The 24,668-nt window shown below is 36.8% G+C and overlaps 1 protein-coding gene across 4 annotated transcripts in view; it reads left to right on the forward strand.

Annotated features, from left to right (window-relative positions):
- The window catches only part of KIF27 (kinesin family member 27), a 93,673-nt gene that overhangs the window by 15,252 nt on the left and 53,753 nt on the right, over positions 1-24,668 (forward strand). For all 4 annotated transcript variants that reach the window (XM_082610926.1, XM_082610928.1, XM_082610927.1 and 1 more), the window contains 6 exons: positions 679-1,622; positions 6,376-6,519; positions 14,064-14,270; positions 21,275-21,441; positions 21,937-22,040; positions 23,655-23,810. In XM_082610926.1, coding sequence (XP_082467052.1) covers positions 679-1,622; positions 6,376-6,519; positions 14,064-14,270; positions 21,275-21,441; positions 21,937-22,040; positions 23,655-23,810 — 1,722 coding nt within the window. The remainder of the gene's footprint in view (positions 1-678; positions 1,623-6,375; positions 6,520-14,063; positions 14,271-21,274; positions 21,442-21,936; positions 22,041-23,654; positions 23,811-24,668) is intronic.

The following is a 24,668-nucleotide window of genomic DNA, read 5'->3' on the forward strand; positions in this document are numbered from 1 at the left end:
GCTGGGCCTGTGAGCCATGGCCGCTGAGCCTGCGCGTCCGGAGCCTGTGCTCCGCAGCCTGTGCTCCGCAACAGGAGAGGCCACAACAGTGAGAGGCCCGCGTACCGCAAAAAAAAAAAAAAAAAAAAAAAAAAAAGAATAAACAACTTTATTTATATTGAAATTTTCATTTATCATTGGTTATTTACCAAAAACTTTAAACCTTAGGATGGCTTGAATATTAACGAAACTCAAAAGAAACTAATTTAATTTAATTTTAATTAATCTACTACTGATTAATTCTTTTGAGTTATATATATAATTAATCTGTTATCTTTCAGTCAGTATATTAGACTCTACAAATCAAAATACTGGAATAAAGAATTTTTCTTTTGTCATGTGTTTTAAAAAATTGAGTGTGATGTGATTCCAAAAAAAACCACAGATTGTTTAAAACATACATATATATGACATCTTTTAGAATTTAAACATCAAAATGAATGCCATCTATTAAAATAGTCCTGTTAGCAGATTATCTAAAATTATTTAATGATGTTGCTGATGTTACTTTTATTTTGAAATGCTATGAATTTTTTTAAAGGGACTGTCTTAGCTGGGCAGTATAAGCAAATGATAATTGTTTTGTGGTTAATTTAACTCTACTGGATTTTGATTAAAACTTGCTGTTGCTATTTTAAGTGATTGTTGGGGCCAAGGAATGCCAGGTGGAGACTGCAGATGAAGTGATGAGTCTCCTGGAGACGGGGAATGCAGCCAGGCATACAGATACCACCCAAATGAACGAGCATTCCAGTAGGTCACATGCGATTTTCACAATCAGCCTTCGTCAAGTGGGGAAAAATAAAGAGGCAGCTGAAGATGGATCGTGGTATTCCCATCAACATATTGTCTCAAAGTTCCACTTTGTGGATTTGGCTGGATCAGAAAGAGTAACCAAAACAGGGAATACTGGTGAACGGTTCAAAGAATCCATTCAAATCAACAGTGGCTTGCTGGCTTTAGGAAACGTAATAAGCGCTCTTGGGGACCCACGCAGGAAGAGTTCACATATTCCATACAGGGATGCTAAAATTACCCGGCTTCTGAAAGATTCCCTGGGAGGCAGTGCCAAGACCGTCATGATCACCTGTGTCAGCCCATCCTCCTCGGATTTTGACGAGTCCTTAAATTCTCTCAAATATGCCAACAGAGCACGCAACATTAGAAACAAACCCACCTTAAACTTCAGCCCCGAGTCAGACCGTATGGGCGAAATGGAATTTGAGATTAAGTTGCTTCGAGAAGCTTTGCAAAGCCAGCAGGCTAGTAGCAGCCAAACTAGCCAGATCCATCGGGAGGGGACTCCTGATAAAAATAGGATCCATTCTCTTGAGGAGCAAGTTGCTCAGCTACAAGGAGAATGTTTGGGTTACCAAAATTGTTTAGAGGAAGCCTTTACCTTCCTGGTGGACTTAAAAGATTCTGTCAGACTAAACCAAAATCAGCAACACAAACTGCAGGAGTGGCTTAACGTGACCCAGGAGGTCACTTCCTTCAGAGGACACCAAGGCATTAGAAACCTGGAAGAAGGACCACAGCATATTACCGTTCTCCAGCTGAAGCGAGAGCTTAAGAAATGCCAGGTACTTAGACACTACCTTTGTAAGTTAAAGACTAAATTTATTTGGGCAAGTAAGAGTCGTTTTGGAATTTCAGAAGTTTTTTTGGAAAGGATTATATGTAAAATCTCATTCGCCTTTACTCTGTTTCTTTCTCCCTTTTCCTATTGCTTTCTCCTCATAATTCATCTCTTTCTTGGTTCCTCCTCCTTTCTCCTTCAAATGTATTTTAATTTGTTGTATTTATTAAGTAGGCTCTTGTGGGACTGGTCATTAACTTAGAGGATGAAAAGAAACACAGTTTCAGAGCAAAATTAGGTTAAATTTTATTGAGTTTTTAATCCCTCTTTAGGTCAGTGCTTCTTGAAAGAAAAAAAAAATACTTCATTCCTTGAATTTGGTGTTTTGATTTTTTAGACAAATAAATCATCATATTTGATAATATTTAAGGAATGTAGCTATGTACATGTATACATATTGTATATGTGTATATTGAGTTAAAAATTACATTTTCCCACTTTTCATTTGAAAAACATTTGTTATTTAAAGATTATGTGTCACTGGGGAAATAATGGAGAATAGACATACCTAGTTCTGCTTATGTGGAGTTTGCAATCTGGTGGGCAAATGGATATTCCACCATTTTTTTTTAAATAGGAAAACATATAGGTAATAAAATGGCTTTCTAGTTAGAAATCTTTCCTCAATATCTGTTTGTATGTATTAGAAAGAAACCTCTATTACAGCAATTCTCAAACTTTTTGCTCACAAGTTTTCTTTACTTTCTTCAAATTGAGGTTCCCTGAAGAGCTTTTGTTTATGTGGGTTGTTATCTATTGATATTTACCATATTAGAATTAAAACAACAAATTTAAACTATTCACTCAGAACTAACAATAATAACCCAATTACATGTTAATATAAAGAACATTTTTTCATTAAAAATAACTATTTTACAAAACAAAAATTAATAACAGTGGAATTGCTTTATATTTTTGCAAATCTCTTTTCATGTCTGATTTAATAGAAGACAGGTGGATTTTCATATCTGTCAGCATGCAATTTGTTGCAATATGTTGTTTTAGTTGAAGTATATGAAGAAAATCCAGCCTCATCTAGATTTGTAGTTGGAAGAGAGGAATATTTTAATGACTTTTTCAGATAATTGTGCATATTCTTTGACATTACATCAAAACTCAACAAGCGGAAATTTCCTAAAGGTTACCTGCAATGTGGGATTTGAAACCATTTTGTTACATTAACATTCACTGATTTTTATCTTGTACTTTGAATGGATCTTTTATCCACACACGATTTTGAATCAACATGCATTGGACACTTGAAAAATATTTGTTTACTAAGTTATGCAGATCTTTCAATGCTGACACATTTCACTATACAGTATCAAAAAAACCACATTCCTTAATATCACCACTGATCTCACCTGCAAAGTCTTTAATTACTGGAAGCTGTCAAGTTTACAGTAGCAGAAGTGTTTTCCAAAATTCTAATTTTTGCATGAAACTTGAATTTTATCATTTGCAACAAATACTATTAGTTGTTTTCCTTGAAATGATGGTTCTGTCACACATACAAGTGAATAGTTTGTCTGTTGTTCTTTAGAGTAAAAATAGCACCCTATGAAAAATGTGGTTAGTTCAGCTTGCAACTCAAACAATTGCACAAGATTTTTTGCCCCAGATAACTATCACCCTTCAGTATACAGCAGAACTACTTTATGCATACCTCCCATTTGACACATAGAATACTAAAAAGTGCTCATGTGTTGAGATTTAATAAAATCCTGTTTATTGCTTCATCAAGATATTCTTAAGTGAAACTGGCATTTGTTGGTTTGTTTGTATTGTTAGTGCACAGCAGTGAAGAATACAGTGACTACCACTACAGTTTGGTGACACTTTCTTTATTCATACTAGGAGCCAGCAGTTTTACATATCATTGTTTTTGCACCATCAGTACAAATGACAACATGGTGAAAAAGGCAAATATCATTTTAGTATAACTAGGAAAATGGTTTCAACCTCATGGATACCCTGAAAGGATCTAAGGTTCATGCTAAAAGATTCACTACTGAATACACCATGAGAACTGCTGCTCTTTTACAAAGCTTTGATCTTTAAATATAAGCATATAAAGTACTGCTCTTAAAATCATGGATTTTTTTTTTTAAAGGCAGTAACTTTGCTCTGCCTTTTTCTTAAATAGAGCAGGCCTGGCCCTTCCTCTTTGGTATAAGAAACTGGCAGAACATTAAGTACAGGTAATAGGAAGCTTGAACTTTGTGGTACACTATAGGAGTTGGTGGTAGAAAGCATGCTTCTAAGATGACTGATTTTGGAAGCCCACAAAACCCATCTGCTTGGGGGTGAGATGGGTAGTAACCTCCTCTCTCCATCTGTTGGAAACTCTACATTTAAACTTGCTCTAGATTATGTACTCTAGATTATGATATCCCAAAGATATTAACAGTCTTGATGAAAACTGGTACCATGATCAGATTGTTTTGGGAAATGCTAGGTTGCAAAAAACAAACAGGTTTCTTAATCCAAAGACTTCCCAGAACTTTGAAAAGTACTGATGTATATTATGAGTCTCCAGGTGAGAGATATAGCATTCAGTGTTTCCCAGTTTAAAAAAATGGATTCCCTTTTTTGGTCTGCAATCTTCTAGGCCTAGTAATCTATGGATACCACTGAACAGCAAATAGACAAATGATTGGTGTCATTCCTTACCCCATATGTCTCTAAAAAATTGTTTTTTAAACTTCATTTTCTGTTCTTTTTTTCTGTGAGAGAATATAGTAGTTAAGAACATGGGTAACAAACTTCCAAGGTTTGAATCCCAGCTCCTCTGTTTACTAGCTCTCTGACCTTGGACAAATACTTAACCTCTCTGTGCTTCAGTTTCCTTACCTGTAAAATGGAAACACTAATAATAAGCTCCGTTTAGTGTTGCTTTGAAAGCTATTAGAGCATTATTAGTTCCCATAAAGTGACGAGAAAGATGCCTGAGCTATAGTAAGGCTTAATACACGTTAGCCTATTATGATCTCCTCTCATTTATTCTTCTTCTACCTGGGCCTAGGTTATACATCTGTGACATCTAAGGGATTGGACTCAGTAGTTGTAGGTAGGGCCATGTGCCAGGGGTTCTGTGAAGGCAGCTCATCCCCTCATAAATACCTCTTAAGGCTCTTTGTTACTTTTTTACTCCATAATTTGAACACAAGGACAGTATGTGAACATGAATATACTCAACAGATAAACACTTTTAAATAAATAATAAACAATAAAACTGTAGCTTATAAAATATATGTAAAAATATTTAAATATGCAGCACTGGGAGAGCAGTTACATTTTAAGCTTCTCGGATGGGCAATTAATTGCCCATAGCAGAGGGTATTAATTAATGAGAATTGTAGTTATATTTTATTTTAAAAAGAGAAAAGTCATAAAGGTCATATAAATATATAGGGTTATAAGTACCATCAGGGTCATGCGTCCCCTCCTTATTTGGTCATTCAAAGATCCCACGCAGAGAAAAGAAGGGACTTGCCCAAAGTCCCAAGGGAAGGCTGTAGCAAATTCAAGGCTGGCCTCAGTCCGTGGGTTCCCAGTGCAGAGGCCCATCCACCTCCACACCACCACCTGAGAGGTCACGCACATGCTCTGGTTTTGTGAATTAAATCTTGTTTGTGAAGAGAGCACCATTTTGTAAATAGCTACTCATTCTTCTCTTCCTGTGGCTTAGCGGAAAGAGCATAGGCTTCGGATCTAGAAAGGCCCTGGAGTTGACTGTCAGGAATTTGGTTTATCCAGTGTGTTGTCTTTGGAAGAGGTGTTAACTCACTGAGCTTTAGTTTCTTCATGAAAAAGGAATCATGTCTATTCAGTGAGATATTTTTAAAATGCCAAGTTACAGTCTAGCATAAAGTAGACCCTTGACCAATGTTAATTTTCTGTTTATTTAGTTCAAAATTTGTTTTAAAAGTATTATTTGCATATCCCGAGTTTATTTGGAGACAGGCAAGCTAAGAAAACTATACGTTTAACCATATTTCCAGACATCTTCAAAATATATCTCTTTTTAGTAAAAGGGTGCAAAATTAGCAAATGTTCTTTATTTAAACATCCAAATGCATTGTTATACTCTATAGGTCAGTTTGGGAAATGTGACCTCTTTATTTTTAAAAACCCGCATTAAAATCTCATGGCAGGGCCTCCCTGGTGGCGCAGTGGTTGAGAGTCCGCCTGCCGATGCAGGGGATACGGGTTCGTGCCCCGGTCTGGGAGGATCCCATATGCCGCGGAGCGGCTGGGCCCGTGAGCCATGGCCGCTGGGCCTGCGCATCCGGAGCCTGTGCTCCGCAACGGGAGAGGCCACAACAGTGAGAGGCCCGCATACCGCAAAAAGAAAAAAAAAAAAAAAAAAATCTCATGGCAATTCTAGAAAACTTATAAAAATCTCATTGAATGTACTCTAGAACTTGAATAACTGGCTTCAATCTTAAAATGCAGGAAATAAAAATAAGGAAAATCTTCCTATCTTCGTGGTGATTAATTCTTACATTATATCAGTAATAGGTCCTCTCAGCTGTTTCCGCCTTTCTTATAAAGAAACCAAAAACAAAGGATAAGAAAATTTTAAGAGACATCTTCAAGGTGTCATTAAACCACAGTTTTTTGATATTATGTGGGCTCTCTCTCGAGTATTTTCCACATTGAATCTCTCTTGTGCTTTCTTTCCCTCCCCCCAGTGTGCTCTTGCTGCTGATGAAGTAGTATTTAATCAGAAGGACCTGGAAGTGAAGGAACTAAAGAATCAAATGCAAATGATGATGCAGGAAAACAAAGGACATGTTATATCTTTGAAAGAAGCGCAAAAAGTGAATAGGTTGCAGGTAGAGTTTTTTAATGTACCTTGCTCTGTATATTTCATTGGAATAGTACATGACTAAATAAAATAGCATTGTAAATGATAAGTGGGAATGTTTGCAAAAATAGGTTTCAGATGGAGTTCTGAACACAAGCACCTGAAAGAGTTATTACAGTTTTCCTCCTAAATTGGTGTGAAGGGAAAACATTTTTATTGTTAGCTTGACTTATATTTCAAAAATACAAAACCTTATACCCAGGAACTTAATTTGCAAATCATATTATGGTTATCATTTCTTTATACTTTCCCTTCCATTGTTTGCCAAAGTAATAGGCAATGTGATATTGTTAAGTGTTGGAAGGTAAACACATAATTTAAACTTTTTGATTTGTTAGATTATCATTTTATACTCCATCAGTGATTTGCTCTTTAATTTTGGCTAAATCTTTCAATTTCTCTATCTTAGCTTTTCTGTATTAACATGGATGTGCCTGCAGAGTAACATGGTATGTCCCTAAATATTATACTCCCTGGCTATGAACCCTACCACCCCCCAAACAGTTAATTTCATTTAAAGCCTTTAGCTTCCAATCAAGGAGTAACTACTGCTCTGAGTAATAATCTGATTTAGGACAAATTAGACTTTGATTTTGACAATATTTTTGTTTTCTTTTTTAACCCTTATAATTCTGTAATAATTTAAAAACATAAAACATATATAAAATAATATGTGTTGTTCAGTGATTTATCACAAAGAGAACAGCTGGGTAACCACCACCAGTTCAAGAAATAGCACACTGCCAGCCCCTCGGAAGCCCTTAGTCTCTCCTCCTTGGAGAGAGCTGCTCTCCTAATTTTCATAATGATAATTTCCTTGCTTTGCTTTGTGGTTTTACTATGTATCCTTGAACACTACAGTTTAGTTTTTGGAATTTTTATAAATTTAATCATTCAATATATATTCTTTAGTATCTGGTTGCTTTTATTGAACATTTTATCTGTTCTGATTCATCCACGTTGTTGTGTGTAGCTGTAGCTTGATTAGTTTATAGCTGTACAGGATTTCATTGTATGAATATACCACAATTTATTTTTCTATTCTACTGTTGATAGACATTTTTTTCTATGAATTTTCTTAAACATGTCTCCTGGTGCACACGCACACACATTTCTTTTGGATTTGTGCCTAGGAGTTGAATTGCTAGGTCACAGGGTAGGCAAATCTTCAACTTTAGTAAATGATACCAAACTTTTTTCCAGTTTAAACTTGCACCAGCACTGTATGAGCATTCCTGCTGCTCCACTTGCTTGCCAGCATTTGTTATTGTAAATTTTTAAATCTTAGGTAATTTGGTAGGTATGTAATATTATTTTATTGTGGTTTTAATTTGCACTTCCCCGATGACTGGTGAAGTTGAGCACTTCTTCATGTTTTTTTGCTATTTGGATACCTTCTTTTGTGAAATGCTCATTCGAGTTTCTTGCTTGCTTTCCTATTGGACTGAGTCTTTCTATATTATCTTCTGGGAGCTTTATTGTTTTGCCTTTTACATTTTGCTGTACAGTTCTCCTGAAATCGATTTTTGCATGTGGGGTAAAGTAAAGGTCAAATTTCAATTTTTTTCTATATAGATATCCATTTGTTCCAGCGTCACTTTTTGAAAAGGCCATCTTTTCACCACTGTTCTGAGTGCTGTCTTTGTCATAAGTCAAGGTTCATTCATGCATGCATCTATTGTATATTTCTGGGGCTTCTGTTGTATCCCATTGGTTTTTCTGTCTTTGGACCAATGTCACATTTCTTATTTATTGCAGGTTCCTAATAAGTCTAGATATTCTGTAGAGCAAGGCCTCTGCTCTGTTTCCCTCCTCCCCAAGAATGTATTGGTTGCTCCATATAAATTTTAGAATCAGCTTTCCAAGGACCACAAAAAAAAAAAACAAAAAAAAAACCAACAAAAAAAAACTTTTTTGTGATTTTGGTTGGGATTGCATTAAATCTCTAAGATACATTTGGAAAGAGTTAACATCTTTTGATCATGAGTCTTTTCACTAACCCATGAACATGGTATATTCCTCCATTTACTCATGTTTTCTTTGGTTTTTCTTAATAATGACTTTTTTGTGTGTATGTAGAAGTATTACACATCTTTTGTTAGATTCATTCCCAGGTACTTTATTTTTTTATGTGACTATAAATGGAATCTTTTCAGATTTTCATTTTAATTGTTTGTTGGTATGTGTAACTGTATTGATTTGTGTATGTTGATAGCTTATACCCAGCAACCTGATTAAATTCATTTTTTAATTCTGATATTTTATGTAAATTCTTTAGGATTTTCATTTATAATTATGTCATCTGCAAATGATGACATTTTTATTTCTTCCTTTATGATCCTTATACCTTCTGTTTTTTTTTTTAACCTTACGTCATTGACTGACATCTTTAATTCATTGTTGAATACAAGTGTTGATACCAAGCATCCTTGTCTTGTTTCCAACTGCAGAAGAAAAGCTTTCACTGTTTCACTATTAAGTATCATGTTTGCTGTAGATTTTTTTTTTTTTTTTTTTTTTTACTTTTTGGCTGCATTGTGCAGTGCATGGAACTTCCCTGACCAGGATCAACCTGTGCCCCCTACAGTGGAAGTGTGGAGTCTTAACTGCTGGACCACCAGGGAAGTCCCAATATATATTTTTTTAAATTTATCCTTTATCAAACCAAGGAAAATTTCTTTGCTGAGAATTTTTATTATGAATGGATATTAAATTTTATCAAATGATTTTTCTTTATCATGATTTCCTCCCTTTCTGTTCATGTGGTGAATTGTATTGATTTTTCTAATTTTTAAACAAACCTTATATTCCTGGAATAAACCTTTCTTTGGGTCATGATGTATTGTGTTGGGGGTCCCCAGGACCACCTTCAGGTTGGATGATGCACTAGGAGGACTCAGCATATAGTTGTGCTCATGGCTAAGATTTATTACTATGAAAGGAGAGCAGGGAACGGGGACATAGAGTGAAGTCTTGGAGAAACCAGGCACAAGCTTCCAGGAGTTGTCTCCCAGTGGAGTCACCCACATGTGCTTAATTCCCCCAGCAAAGACTGTGACAACTCATGTGAAATGTTGTCTACCAAGGAAACTCAGAAGAAACTCAGGTTTTATTGAGGGCTGGTAATGAAGGCATTCTCTGCCCAGCATGTACCAAAATTCCAGACTACCAGAAGGAGAGCAGGTGTTCAACATAAACCACCTTGTCTGTACAAACACTTTGAGCACAGTGAGCCACTCTTACCAGTTAGGGTGTTGGGAACCCTCTTAGGATCCAAGTTCCCAGACACCAGCCAATGGACAACCTCTTAAGTAGGTCTTTCAAAGGATTGCAGTCAGGTCTGCTGTGTTAACTGTTTTCTACAAGTGTCCTTGATTTGGTTTGTGATTATTTTGTTTAGGATTTTAGCATCTCTATTCATGTGTGAGATTAGCCTATATTTTCCTTTCTCAAAATATTCTTGTTAGATATTGTAACAAATTAGGTTAGCCTAATAATATAGGTTAGGTAGCATTCCTTCTCTTTCTATACTTTGGAAGAGTGTGTGAAAAATTAGTGTTATTTCTTCCTTAAATGTTTGGTTGAATTCACCTGAAAAACATTTGGGACTGGAACATTTCTTTGTGGAATGTTTTATTATGAATTCAATCCTATTTTCTTTTTGCCCCCCTTTTGATAAGGTTTATTTGTCTAAGAATCTAACAGCTGTGTCTAAGTTTTCATATCTATTTGCATAAGTTTGTAATAGTCTCTTATCTCTTTAATGTTTTTAGACGTGTGATGATATCCCCCTTTTCATTCCTGGTTATTTGTGCCTTCTCTCTTTTTTTTTCCCTTGATCAACTTCACCAGGGGTTTATCAATTTTATTAGTCTCTTCAGAGAAGAAATTCTTGACTTTGTTGATCGCCTCTAGTATATGTTTATTTATTATTTAATTAATTTCTATCCTTATCTTTATTATTTAATTTTTTCTGCTTTTCTGGGGGATAGGATCCTATGCTATCTTTCTAAATTCTTTTTTTTTTTTGCTTTATAACAAATTTAATCAGTTATACATATACATATGTGTCCATATCCCCTCCCTTTTGCGTCTCCCTCCCACCCTCCCTATCCCACCCCTCCAGGCGGTCACAAAGCACCGAGCTGATCTCCCTGTGCTATGCGGCTGCTTCCCACTAGCTATCTACCTTACGTTTGGTAGTGTATATATGTCCATGCTGCTCTTTCGCTTTGTCACAGCTTACCCTTCTCCCTCCCCATATCCTCAAGTCCATTCTCTAGTAGGTCTGTGTCTTTATTCCTGTCTTACCCCTATGTTCTTCATGACATTTTTTTTTCTTAAATTCCATATATATGTGTCAACATACAGTATTTGTCTTTCTCTTTCTGACTTACTTCACTCTGTATGACAGACTCTAGGTCCATCCACCTCTTTACAAATAGCTCAATTTCGTTTCTTTTTATGGCTGAGTAATATTCCATTGTATATATGTGCCACATCTTCTTTACCCATTCATCCGATGATGGACACTTAGGTTGTTTCCATCTCCGGGCTATTGTAAATAGGGCTGCTATGAACATTTTGGTACATGTCTCTTTTTGAATTATGGTTTTCTCAGGGTATATGCCCAGTAGTGGGATTGCTGGGTCATATGGTAGTTCTATTTGTAGTTTGTTTTTTTTTTTTTTTTTTTTTTTTTTTTCGGTATGCGGACCTCTCACTGCTGTGGCCTCTCCCGTTGCGGAGCACAGGCTCCAGACGCGCAGGCTCAGCGGCCACGGCTCACGGGCCCAGCCGCTCCACAGCATGTGGGATCCTCCCGGACCGGGGCACGAACCCGTGTCCCCCGCATCGGCAGGCGGACTCTCAACCACCGCGCCACCAGGGAAGCCCTATTTGTAGTTTTTTAAGGAACCTCCATACCGTTCTCCATAGTGGCTGTACCAATTCACATTCCCACCAGCAGTGCAAGAGTGTTCCCTTTTTTCCACACCCTCTCCAGCATTTATTGTTTCTAGATTTTTTGATGATGGCCATTCTGACTGGTGTGAGATGATATCTCATTGTAGTTTTGATTTGCATTTCTCTAATGAGTAAAGATGTTGAGCATCCTTTCATGTGTTTGTTGGCAGTCTGTATATCTTCTGTGGAGAAATGTCTATTTAGGTCTTCTGCCCATTTTTGGATTGGGTTGTTTGTTTTTTTGTTATTGAGCTGCATGAGCTGCTTATAAATTTTGGAGATTAATCCTTTGTCAGTTGCTTCATTTGCAAATATTTTCTCCCCTTCTGAGGGTTGTCTTTTGGTCTTGTTTATGGTTTCCTTTGCTGTGCAAAAGCTTTTAAGTTTCATTAGGTCCCATGTGTTTATTTTTGTCTTTATTTCCATTTCTCTAGGAGTCTAAATTCTTTAGATGGATGCTTAGTTCATTGATTTTTAGCCTTTCTATATATTTTTAGATATAATATATGCATTTAAATTTATATGTTTCCTCCTAAGCTTATTTTTATGTGCATTCCACATTTGCCTCAAAATATTTCCTAATTTTTATTGTGACTTTTTTCTTTGACCTATGGGTTGTATAGTTATTTTATTTCCAACACAGGGAGGATTTCTTTTTATTAATTTTTAGCTTAGTTGCATTTATTAATTTTTAGCTTAATTGTATGATTTCAGTTCTTTGTGTTGAAAATTGCTTTATGGCTTAGCATAAGGCCAGTTTTTGTAGGTACTACAGAAGTGTTTGAAAAGAAAGTGTATTCTGCAATCATTGGATTCTCTTAATCCTGTTTATCCCGTTATTCAAATCTATATTTTTACTCACTTTTTTGGGGTCTTTTTGTCATATCAGTGATTTAGAGTGATGTTAAAATCTCCCACTATAATTTTGGATTTGTCTTGAGAATAGTGACCATTTTTGCATTATATATATTTAAGCTCGGTTATTAAGTACATAGAAATGTAGAATTGTTATATCATCCTGGTGAATTGACCTTTTTTTTTAAATCACTTTTTACCTCATTTTATCTCTTCCAATGGTTTTTGCCTTAAAGTCTATTTTATATTAATATAGCTATACCAGCTTTATTTTGATTAATATTTACATGGTATCTCTTTTTCCATCTTCTTTTTAATCCTTCTGTGTCTATTTTAGTTGTGTTTCTTGTAATTAGCAGGTTAGATAATTTTACAATTCTTTCTGACAGTCCTTATCCTTTAATTGGATTACTTAGTTCATTTCTGATTTTAACATAATTACTCTTACATTCTGGTTATAATCCCACCATTGTGATTTTTACTTATCCTATCTGCTCTATGTTCCTTTTTCTCTCCTTCTTACCTTCTTTTAGATTAATTGTGTATTTTTAAATTTACTTCATTACCTTAGAAGTTGTACTTTCACTTTTTTTAGTGGTTATTCTGGAGAGTATACCATGCACCCTTGACTTAATACAGTCTAATATTAATTGGTATTTTTACCCTTTTCCTAGAGAGTATAAGGACTCCATTTAATATCCCCCGTCAACTTTTATGCTATTGATGTTTTATATTTTACTTATCTGAATACATGACTTTTAAAATAAAGTTACATTTTATAGCTCAGCATTAACACAGTGAAAGTTTAAGGTTTTTTTTTCTCCTATTTAAACATTATAATACATGTGAAATATTAAGATGAATGACATTTCTTGTTTACATAATTTTGTGCTTATAAAACAAAGATTGATGTTAGAGCTTTCTAGATTGGATATACTTCAAAATTTTTCTTTAGAGGATATGTAAGAAGCTAAACCACACACGGTGTCTCCCCCCCCCCATATAATTTATTCTGCCTTTGATTTCCAAGTTCTTTCTCCCACGACTCTCAATTGCCTATCTTCTATCTCTTTGTGTTTCTGGCTTTGTTTTTCACTGAGTAAAGGCTTTCACTTCACTGCATCTGTTACCACTTTCTGTCCCCTTCGCTGTCACCTCAGCTATTTGCGATTTTCTACACTTTTCAACTTTCTCGTCTCTTGTTACTTCATGGATTTCACTCTGAAGGTTCGAACTTTTATAAAGATCAGCTAATCATAGTGCTTCAGGTTGGCAGGCTAACCAATCACTGTGTGGGGCACTGTCTTGCACACTCTTTAGGCAGTATTCATTGGTGCTTACTATTCAAAAGTTTTTACCACTCAGGACAATCCTCAATTCTTGTGAACACCAGAAGGCTAGTCTTTGTTTTTTTGTTTTTAGAAAAAAAATTTTTTTTTTTTTGCCTGCGCCACGCAGCCTGCAGGATCTTAGTTCCCCGACCAGGGATGGAACCTGCGCCCCCTGCTGTGGAAGTGTGGAGTCTTAAACACTGGACCGCCAGGGAAGTCCCAGAAGGCTAGTCTTTGGATGAATGAGGTTTTACTGTTTTGTTAAGGTAGTTGTAATTTTGGACGATGTTCAGTTATTTTTAATCATTACACACATACTGAGGTTCTCTGTTTTTAAAATTCTTATCTCTCTTCTACAAAGAATGAAAAAATAATAGAACAACAACTTCTTGTGGATCAACTGAGTGAAGAACTAACAAAACTTAACCTGTCAATGACTTCCTCAGTTAAGGAAACTTGTGGAGATGGGCCAGATGCCAGGATACCTGAAAAGAGACCATATACTGTACCATTTGATACCCGTTTGGGGCGTTATATTTATATTCCAGGAAGATCAGATTCCAGGAAGGTAAAGTCTAAGCATTAATTTCTTTTTTATTATGAGATTTTTAAAATATTGTATATAATATAATATCACAGTGTATTTGTATAGTCTTAGCGGGTTGTTTTTCCATTTGGTTTCATACACTTTTGTTTATACTCTTCTTTTTTGTTTGTTATGTATACTCTTTTTTAAATCATGCTTCTTTTTAATAAAAAATTAATAGGTAAGAGAATGTATAGATATATTTGGAAGGAATAGTTGAAGATAATGCTTACATTTATCAAGGAGAAAAAAGCTACCCTTTGCCATTGTATTTTCAGTCATGACTAATAAGTCTGATATCTTCATGAATTTTTTCTGTCTTTAATCACACCAAGTTGATGAGGTTGGAGGTATTTATTTTGACTTATTTGGTCTGTCTGATTATTTTCAAAATGACATTTATGTGTTATTCAGTCTTGCCAAGTCTGACATAATCAAGACTATATAAAAGTGAATATGAAGTTTCATCTTAATTTTTATTTATTTATTAAAAATATGTGTGTGGGTGGTCAATATGTGCACACACTGATTTCTCTTGAAAAATCAAGGAATCTCCACCATGGAAAAGACTAATTAGCAGATTCATGAATTTTGGTTTCCATTTATTAATTTTAGGACTGGAAATGATTTGTTTGAGATCTATACATTGGTTACAGTCAGAGGGATAAGAAATATGAGAGGTGTCATAGACTTTGCAGTCAGGCTGGCTTGGGTGTGGATACCATCTCTACGGTGTAGGCCTGGATGGATGACTAAAACCGTGTGAACCCCAGGCTCCTTATCTGTCAGAATGGGGGACCTGAGGGGGTGTATGGAGGATTTACATGAGATGGTGACTCCAAAAGTGCCTGGCACACTGCATCCTAACACATGTTCATGGGGTGCCTCTACTATGTCCCAGGCTCCATGCCTCAGAACAAGTAGGACAGATGCTACTGTTACCTCTATAGTTTTCAGTTTTGAGTGGTTGGATTTAAAATTTAAACCATTGTTAACTATTAATTTCAGTTAAAGTTTTTAGAGTTATTGACATTTTCTTCTTGGTTGAATACATGGTAAATTTGCATAGAACATTTGAGAAGAAGGATAAGGTCTTTGTAGGATTCAACTTGGATATCTATTAATTCAGCTTATTATATATCAAGTCTTCTATATTAAAAAAATTTTTTTTTACTATTGGCTAGGAATGTGAAAGAATTTCCTGTTTCTGTTCATTTTTTGTTTTTTTTTTAAATTTTTTTTTGGCTGCATGGGGTCTTCATTGCTGCATGCGGGCTTTCTCTAGTTGCAGCGAGTGGGGGCTACTCTTTGTTGCAGTGCGCGGACTTCTCATTGCAGTGGCTTCTCTTGTTGCGGAGCACGGGCTCCAGGAGCGCGGGCTTCAGTAGTAGTTGTGGCACGTGGGCTTAGTAGTTGTGGCTTGCGGGCTCTAAGGCGCAAGCTCTGTAGTTGTGGCGCATGGGCTTAGTTGCTCCACGGCATGTGGGATCTTCCCGGACCAGGGCTCGAACCCATGTCCCCTGTACTGGCAGGTGGATTCTTAACCACTGTGCCACTAGGGAGGTCCCTAGGCCCCTCTGTTCTTATCTCTAGTTGTTTGATTAGACCTGAAACAGCCATGACTGGAATAAAGACTTCCACAGTTATTGTTTCAAATTAGCAAATTATTATTTTTAAAATTTTTAATTAGTTTCATTGCCCCCTTTCACTTTCAAGGGTTTTGGTCTGGAAAACATATTGTGTGGTTACCATAGCTTAGGAGAGGGCAGATATACTATAAGACTTGTAGCTCCTCTGTGGTTACAGGTAATCTCAAAGTTCCCTTATGACCAAGTGGGATTAAGATGTAACAGAAAGAAAGAACCAGTGAGTTTGCCAAAAGATTGCTGTGACATGGAAGGAAAAGACCTGACCAGAGAGACTTCTGCATTATGTTGAGGAATGGCAACACTTACTCCTAGTGCTGTTTCCTTCACCATGGATGGACATATATTCAAATCAGCAAATTCTTAGTTTTGTTTTTAAAATTTTCCTTCTACCCCTAAAGAACCCTTCTAGCCACTAAAAGAAGGGGAAAAGGGAGAAAATGCAAAGGTAATATGATCAGCAGTTTTGAGAGTTCTCTTGCTCCTATTGTGTGTCCAGGAATCCTGGTCCCCACTCTTGCTTGGACTGGTTACTGCAGCAGACATGAAGGCTTGCATGGAAAGACACAAAACCTGCCAAGCCTTGTTCAAGTCCTGTTTCCTGTTCCGTTGTTCTAGAGTGAGTGGAACGTTTCATATTAAATACCAAAACTAGTTAAATTAAGCTAAAGAAGATGTCTGAAATCTCATTTCATTTTTTCACCATTTCATTTTTTTCTGGATTCCTGTCTCCTTGGCAGAAGTTGAGCTAATATTTTCCAGCTCTAATATTTTCTTTTAGAATTTACCTCAAATATTTTCTTGAAGTAAAAATAGCCTGACAAGGGAAATATTTCCTTGACTTAAAATACTTTCAAAGGAAAAGGGGAACAATAGCTTAATTAGTTTTTAAATTGATTGCATAAAGAGTTTGATTTTGGGCTTCCCTGGTGGCGCAGTGGTTGAGAGTCCGCCTGCCGATGCAGGGGACACAGGTTCGTGCCCCGGTCCGGGAAGATTCCACATACCGCGGAGGGGCTGGGCCCATGAGCCGTGGCCTCTGAGCCTGCGCATCCGGAGCCTGTGCTCCGCAACGGGAGAGGCCACAGCAGTGAGAGGCCCGCGTACCGCAAGAGTTTGATTTTATTTCTTATATGCTTGTTTATACATATTGGAGGGGAAGAGTGAAAAGATCTCATTTATTTTAAAAGTGTATTATATATATATATATAAAACATATATATATATACTTTTGTAGCTAGCTTTTCTCACTTAATGTATCACAAATGCTTGACAGTCATTAAATATTCTATATCATGATTTTGACAGGTAATAATATTTTATCCTAAGGACATACCATTGTGTACTTTTTCCTATTGTTGCACATTTAAGTTGTTTGCAACCATCTCTTAATCTAAAAAGTTTAATTCCAAAATGGAATTTTAGGATTTATCTACTTATGTAGAAATCCTAAAGAAATTGCCCTTCACAACTAAATAGTATAATTTACCAAATTATTAGGAAAAACGAGAAAGAAACTCATTTGTCTCAACAGATACCAGAAACTCATCTAATGTAAACTCATGTAAAATTGAATCTGATTTAAATTTAAGGAAAAAAATGTAACAGAGGTTTCTATTTTCTTAATGTGGTAAATACCAAAAAGGCACTTTGGAAGGAAAAAATTACAAAGTGGTACCAGTCTTTACTTAGGTTTAAAATAATACCACATATGCTGATGATACTACCATTTTTCATGGATTATAAGACTCACATTTTTTTTTCACTTTATCATCTTTGGTGGTAGGATATGTTTTACAATTGATGGTATGTCATAGAGGATAGCTTTTTTCTTTCTTGCTGGTATAAAAATAATGGTGTGTCTTACAGTTGATGACATTTTAGATTTGATAAAATATTGTATTATGAAAAGGAAATAAAAGCAATAGGTAAATAATATCACTTTCAGTACTTGACATAATTGTATAGTAAGAAAACCAACAAAAATGTTCTTAAGGGATTTTTTTTTCTTTCTTTCTTTCTTTTTTTTTCTTTTGGCTGCCTCGAGTCTTAGTTGCGGCATGTGGGATCTTTCTTTTTCATTGCGGTGCGTGAGCTCCTCGTTGCAGCACACAGGCTTCTCTCTAGTTGTGGCATGAGGGTTTTTCTCTCTCTAGTTGTGGTGCATGGGCTCCAGGGTGCGTGGGCTCTGTAGTTTGTGGCATGCGGGCTCTCTCATTGAGGTGCTCAGTAGTTGTGGCACGCAGGCTTAGTTGCCCTGTGGCATGTGGGATCTTAGTTCCCTGACCGGGGATCGAACCCGCGTCCCCTGCATTGGAAGGTGGATTCTCTACTACTGGATCACCAGGGAAGTCCCAAGGATATATTTTTTAAACCTTCTGGAATCTCCAAACTCACAAAAGTGGAAATATCTGTAAAATCTTTTCTGTTTTTCCTGAATGAATTACATTTTTATTGAGTCACAAAATTCTTATGCATTAAATCCCATACAATGAAGTCAACAGCCTTTTCAGTTTTCATTAAGATTTTATCTTTCACACAAAGGCCATTTTTTTCTCACAAAATAATTAATTAGTTTTGCTTTTTAATCACTTCTTTGCATAGATTGTTGCTCATGGTGAAGCAGAGCCGTGTGAGATGTGTCTGCTGAGCTTTGACCAGGTTGCCTTGCCAGCCCAGCACTCATTCCTGCAAAACATACCAACTTCACAGGAGCAAAATGACAAAGTACATCTTATAAACCTTTGTGGAACTCTCAAATTCAACTACAAAATTAAATATGTGAAAGCCACAGTCTGTGGTAAATGAGTTGCAACACACCTCATGAAACAAAATCAAATGCATCACTAGTGAGAAGAGATTATCTTATATGATGATTGAGAATATTACACTCAGGTCTGGGTACAACACCTAAGTCAAATTAGATTATTTTTGGAGAACAACCAAGTTGCTGAAGGACCTTGGAGAAAATCTGAAGTAACTCTAGATTTAGTCTGATTCAGAGGAGACATGATAACTGCTTTCAAATATTTGAAGGCTTATCATTACTGTTAGACTTTGTCTCTAGAACTAGGACCAATGAGATACAGTGCTAAGGCAATATAAAGAGGGGTTTATTAGTGAGAACTGTCAAAGTAATATGAGAGGTCTCAGGGCTTGTGCGGGTCCCCACAGTGAATTTGTTTAAGCAGAGGTTAAATGATAATTTGCAGTATTACAGAGGAGAGTCAAACATGGGATGAGTTGAACTCTAATCTTTAAAGTTCTGTCCAGTCCTGTTGCTATGTAATTCTCAGAAAAAATGGTTAGAATAAAAAAATTGCCTTCTAGTTGGATACACTTCAGTTATCTGAATTATTACTCAGCTTATTGAGTACTAACATTGTGATCAGTGTTGCTTGGGGTATGGTTGAAAATGCAAAAATATTCTTTGTTGGGAGCAGGGAGTGCAGAAGCAACTGAAAGCAGGACCCAACACTTAGGTAGGAAGGGGCCAGATTATAGAAGGTTTGGTGAGCCAGAAGGGGCTAAGAACCATTCTTTTGGGTGGAATGACTGTTAAGGAATTAATTTACTGAATGTTACTCATTGTGGCAGAACCCATTTGGTGTTCATTATTAAGCTGGGTCATTTGCTTTTCTTTGTAAAAAGAAAATTTTAAAGCAAGTTACAATCCCAGAGAACAAAGTTTGATTCTGAACAAAAAGTTTTATTTGCTCCTGAAATAAAGCCCTCCTCCCAGCCCCCACCCCCACCCCCAACAAAGAGCAGCGTTGAATCCTGTTGGTTATGGTGCAGACGGCCATGCTAGGTACAATGTGCTTGTTAGATAAATACTTCTTGAGTTGGTTCTTCTGTAAGTAATCTCTGTACCCCAGAATCGGGAGGCCACCTAGAAAACTTTACCCCCCCCATCCATCATGGTGCTGATGTGACGGATGGTCTTATTAGGTGACCAACAGTGGAGGCACAAAAATCAAGTATCAAGGAATACCCAGTATTAGGTTGGCTTTCCTGGGAGGTGGTGTGTAAAGGACCTACATCAATTGAATCTTCACACCATGTGATATACACATTCTACTGTGTAGTAATTTTAATAGCTTATAATGATTTATATTAATAAATTGAATGTCTCCTCTAAGATCTTATTATTTACCTTTTTTGAGAAATCACCCTGAGGTTTGGTTATAGAGAAGTGGTTAAAAAGGAAATATTTGGTAACAGAAACTAGAATAAAAGTATAAAGGCAATATCTAATTCATTGTTTTCCAAGGTGAATTTTTGAGAACTTAAGGCCAATAGAATAATAATATAGAAAGTTTCCAGGCTAGTCCATGAAAATCTATTTATCCCATGATACATATTAAGTGTCACTTAGAGCATTAATTCAGCTCTCCCTGACTACTACATGTAAAGTCTGAATAAATACATTCAAATTTCCAAATCGGGAATATTTTGCCCTGGCAGAAGGAGTGGTAGTGGCTCTGGATTTCTTCATGTGGTGGGATTTGGATTAGAGGGGAATTGCAGACCTTAGCAGCACTGCAATTCTCCAAGTGTTCAGAAGTGGGAAGATTGCGGTGGGGTGGGTAACAGTTGTCTCCTATTACACTGTGTATGGGCTTCACACCTGTTGGGGAGTGCCTGAGCTATGTTTAAGAGCTGTGATGTTGGGACTTCCCTGGTGGTCCAGTGGTAAAGAATCCACTTACAGTGCAGGGCCTGGTCAGGGAACTAAGATCCCACATGCCGAGGGGCAACTAAGCCTGCGTGCCACAACTATTGAGCTCACATGTCTCAACTAGAGCCGGTGTGCCACAACTACAGAGCCCATGCGCCCTGGAGCCTGCGCGCCACAGCTAGAGAAGAGAAAACCCGCAGGCCACAACTAGAGAGAAGTACACACGCTACAATGAAAGATCCCGCGTGCCTCAACGAAGATCCCGCATGCCGCGACTAAGACCCAACGCAGCCAAAAATAATAAATAAATAAATAATAAATCTTAAAAAAAATATATTAAAAAAAGCTGTGATGTTTTCACTCATGCCTCTTTTTGGTTTCATTTTTGAGTGCTATTTTCCCTGAAGCTATACAAGCTTTCTAGAAGAGGAAGAGCTATGTATAGATTCTGAAAGAAGTGTGTGTCCATGAGGCACAATAGTATTGTGAAATGAATTTTGACTTTTTTTGTGGGCGGGGGGGGGAATATATATTTTCAGTGATTGGCTATTTTAAGAGTACCTGTCTAACCTCTTTAAAAAACATTTTGAGTGATAGGATAAAAACAGACACTTTAAAAATCACGTTTTTTGTTGTTGGGTGGGGGAATCACTTGTAAGGTCTACACAAGTCCTTCTGTATACTCTCTGGATCGACTAGTTGCCGGATTTCGAACACGAAGTCAGATGCTGCTGGGTCACTTAGAAGAGCAGGATGAAGTCCTCCACTGCCAGTTTTCTGATAGCAGTGACGATGAGTCAGAAGGCCAAGAGAAATCTGAAATTAGGTATGTTAATATAGACTGATTTAATAAACATAATTACGTGATGCAATTAATATATACAGATGTAGGTTTTTTTCATTAAAGTATATCTTTTTCCATTTAGTAGGAGAGTTAAGTGGTTTTTGCTACATGTACTGTCAACTAATGTGTTATGAAACCAGTGTTTGAACACAAGCCATCAGTCTAACAACTGTAAAATAATTTTGCTTTAAAGCATTTATGGTGGTTGAATTTTAATTTTCAGAGAGAATGATTTTGGATTTCCTAATTCTGCTGCCACAGTGGCAACAAACATGATGAATTTTCCACTGGGTCCAACATGGTGGGGGATATCTTTTTATTTTGTGGAATATTAGTAAGTTCCATTTATTTTATATTAATCATTTAAAGAATAATTAATCAATTTAAAGAATAATTTTGGGGGAAACTAATTTGAGGGCAGATTAGAAACCACTAACAGACAAGTTACCTTTGATCCTGATATATATTTTTTTTTAGACATAAAGGTTGCTCGTGGATTCAAAAGCCAGGCTCTGTTTGTTCTCTTGTTGAATTGAATGATATTCAGGATCAAACACAAAAGTCAAGATTGGAGAATGAAGGTACACAGACTTTCTCAAGTACTTTAGATCTAATATTTATGACACCTCTCTTTTTCTTCAGGCAATAATTTAAGAAGCATCTGGGAATTCTCCAAGATGGGAACTTGATTAGGAGTGCTTTCCCGGCTTTTCCTTTGTGTTCTCTGCTCTACCTCTGAATTTTTGTTCGTTTTTACTCCTTAATGAAAGCAGTTTTTCCACCAATCAATTCAAGCTAGAGTTATAGGCTAAATCTCTCAGAATGGGGATTTTATATTCAAAGGTGAATTGATATACATTGTACTCTTGACTTCTTTAAAATGCATCTTAAGTAATTTACTAGCTGTCTACTGCTTCCCTGGCACCCATGCCTACCATTAGTGATATATTTGGCATTAGAGCCAACTTAGTTAAGTGGGTGCTTATAATGTTCACAATTGATGAGAATTTTTATGCATCAAAAAACAGCATAAAAGACATTTATGTTGCAAAAAGTATACGTGGAGATTTTAGCTCATTTCTCTTAGCCTATGTGTGGTCACAACACCAAGAGTAAGAGTACAGAGAATATAAATAACGTGATAAGTCGTACACTGTGAAAATAGCATCTTTTTAAGAGCCTATGGGGGACTTCCCTGGTGGCACAGTGGTTAAGAATCCGCCTGCCAATGCAGGGGACATGGGTTCGAGCCCTGGTCCGGGAAGATCCCACATGCTGCAGAGCAACTAAGCCCATGCACCACAACTACTGAGCCTGCGCCCTAGAGCCCATGAGCCACAACTACTGAAGCCCTCACACCTAGAGCCCGTGGTCCACAAGAGAAGCCACCGCAATGAGAAGCCTGCTCACCTCAATGAAGAGTAGCCCCTGCTCACCTCAACTAGAGAAAGCCTGCGTGCAACAACGAAGACCCAGTGCAACCAAAGATAAATAATTAAAAATAAATTTGAGCTTATGCGTGTAATATTAAAAAATGAAATTGAGATAAATTTTTAAAATGTATAAATAGTGTAGATAAGTGCTACCCAAGTAGCCATCCTTGAACTGTTTGTTACTGGTCTACAACCAGGTAAGAAACTTAATGTCAGGATGTAAATCAGTGCACCAGCTCCTTCACTGAGGAAGTCTCACTGTGAAAAAAATGTCAGCTGAGCTAAAAGAGTGAGGTAATTGATTTATGTTCTAGTACAAGACAGAAACAGTGTGAGGCCACACTCTTATTAGCCTGGGGTAGAGGGGAGACTACATTCTCTGATTACCGTAAAACTATGAGTTAGTAGGAAAAAAATTAAAACCTCTACCTATCTGGAGATTTTATATCTTTCTTAAATAACTCGGGTTAAAGAAAAAGTCAAATTGCAGAATATCTAAGGGTAATGAAAAACTGTATCAGAACCTACAGGATATGACTAGAGCATATACATATGTTTTAAGGAAAGGAAAACTCACTGTGAGCTGGGAAACTGTCCCAATTGCCATGTATTTTTTCCTTTTTTTTTTTTTTCTGTCTGTCCCTTCCTCTGTTACCTCTAGACTGCTTGTGTGTCTGCCTTTTTTTTTTTTAACTCTACTTCTGTCAAATATTTCTGAGCAGATAGTTTTTATTTCTCAGTTTTGTTTCTTTTATTTTAAAGATTTAAAGATTGAATGTCTCCAGGAGAGTCAAGAGTTGAATTTGCAAAAATTAAGGAATTCAGAACTCATACTTACTGAAGCTAAACGGAAAATGAGGGAACTTACTATCAACATCAAGATGAAGGAAGATCTAAGTAAAGAATTAATTAAAACAGGTAATAGCATCCTGTGAACCAGCTTATATGAGAAAGAAAAGCTTCTAGGGCTTCCCTGGTGGCGCAGTGGTTGGGAGTCCGCCTGCCTATGCAGGGGACACGGGTTCGTGCCCCGGTCCGGGAAGATCCCACATGCCGTGGAGCAGCTGGGCCTGTGAGCCATGGCCGCTGGGCCTGCGCGTCCGGAGCCTGTGCTCCGCAATGGGAGAGACCACAACAGTGAGAGGCCCATGTACCGCAAAAAGAAAAAAAAGAAAAGCTTCTAAAGTTGGTTCTGATGTTGTAACATTTACTTTAATTTTTGATGCTCAGGACTATCCACGTTAGCTTAGAATTCGTTCTAACAAGGTGTGCTCTAGAGCCAGTATGTGGAGGTTAATTATCAAAAGAACTTTGTTATATTTGATTTCATCTATGAATTTTTCTAACTAGTGTGAACTCTGTGTTGTGCTGAAACTCTATGGCACTTAATGTTTTTTGCCACTTTTTAGAAACATACTAGGCATCTGGGATAAGTCTGAGATGTTTTCTGAGTTCATTTTTAGTAAATACTTATTTTAAATTATTAGTCTCTTTTTCTTGGATAGTTCATATTTAACCTTAATTATAAACTTTATATTTTAAATGTAGCTAATTTTTGTTTTTCTGAAGATATAAGGATTTGTCCTTGAGAGCTGTCCTCGTGCGTGAGCCAGGCTTTCATCTCCTCCCCTTAATCTACCAGGTTGGGCATGTGTACCACATCCTCTCCTCACCCTGCAACTCCATTAGGCTTGCCCTAAAATGTACATCTCAAGCTTTTTGGGTTCCCCTCACTAATACACTCAAAGTGTAAGCCTTGACTACTCTGAAATTCAG

This window comes from Mesoplodon mirus (genome assembly GCF_964341445.2).
Source record: "Mesoplodon mirus genome assembly, chromosome: 1".
NCBI classification, from domain to species: Eukaryota; Metazoa; Chordata; class Mammalia; order Artiodactyla; family Ziphiidae; genus Mesoplodon; species Mesoplodon mirus.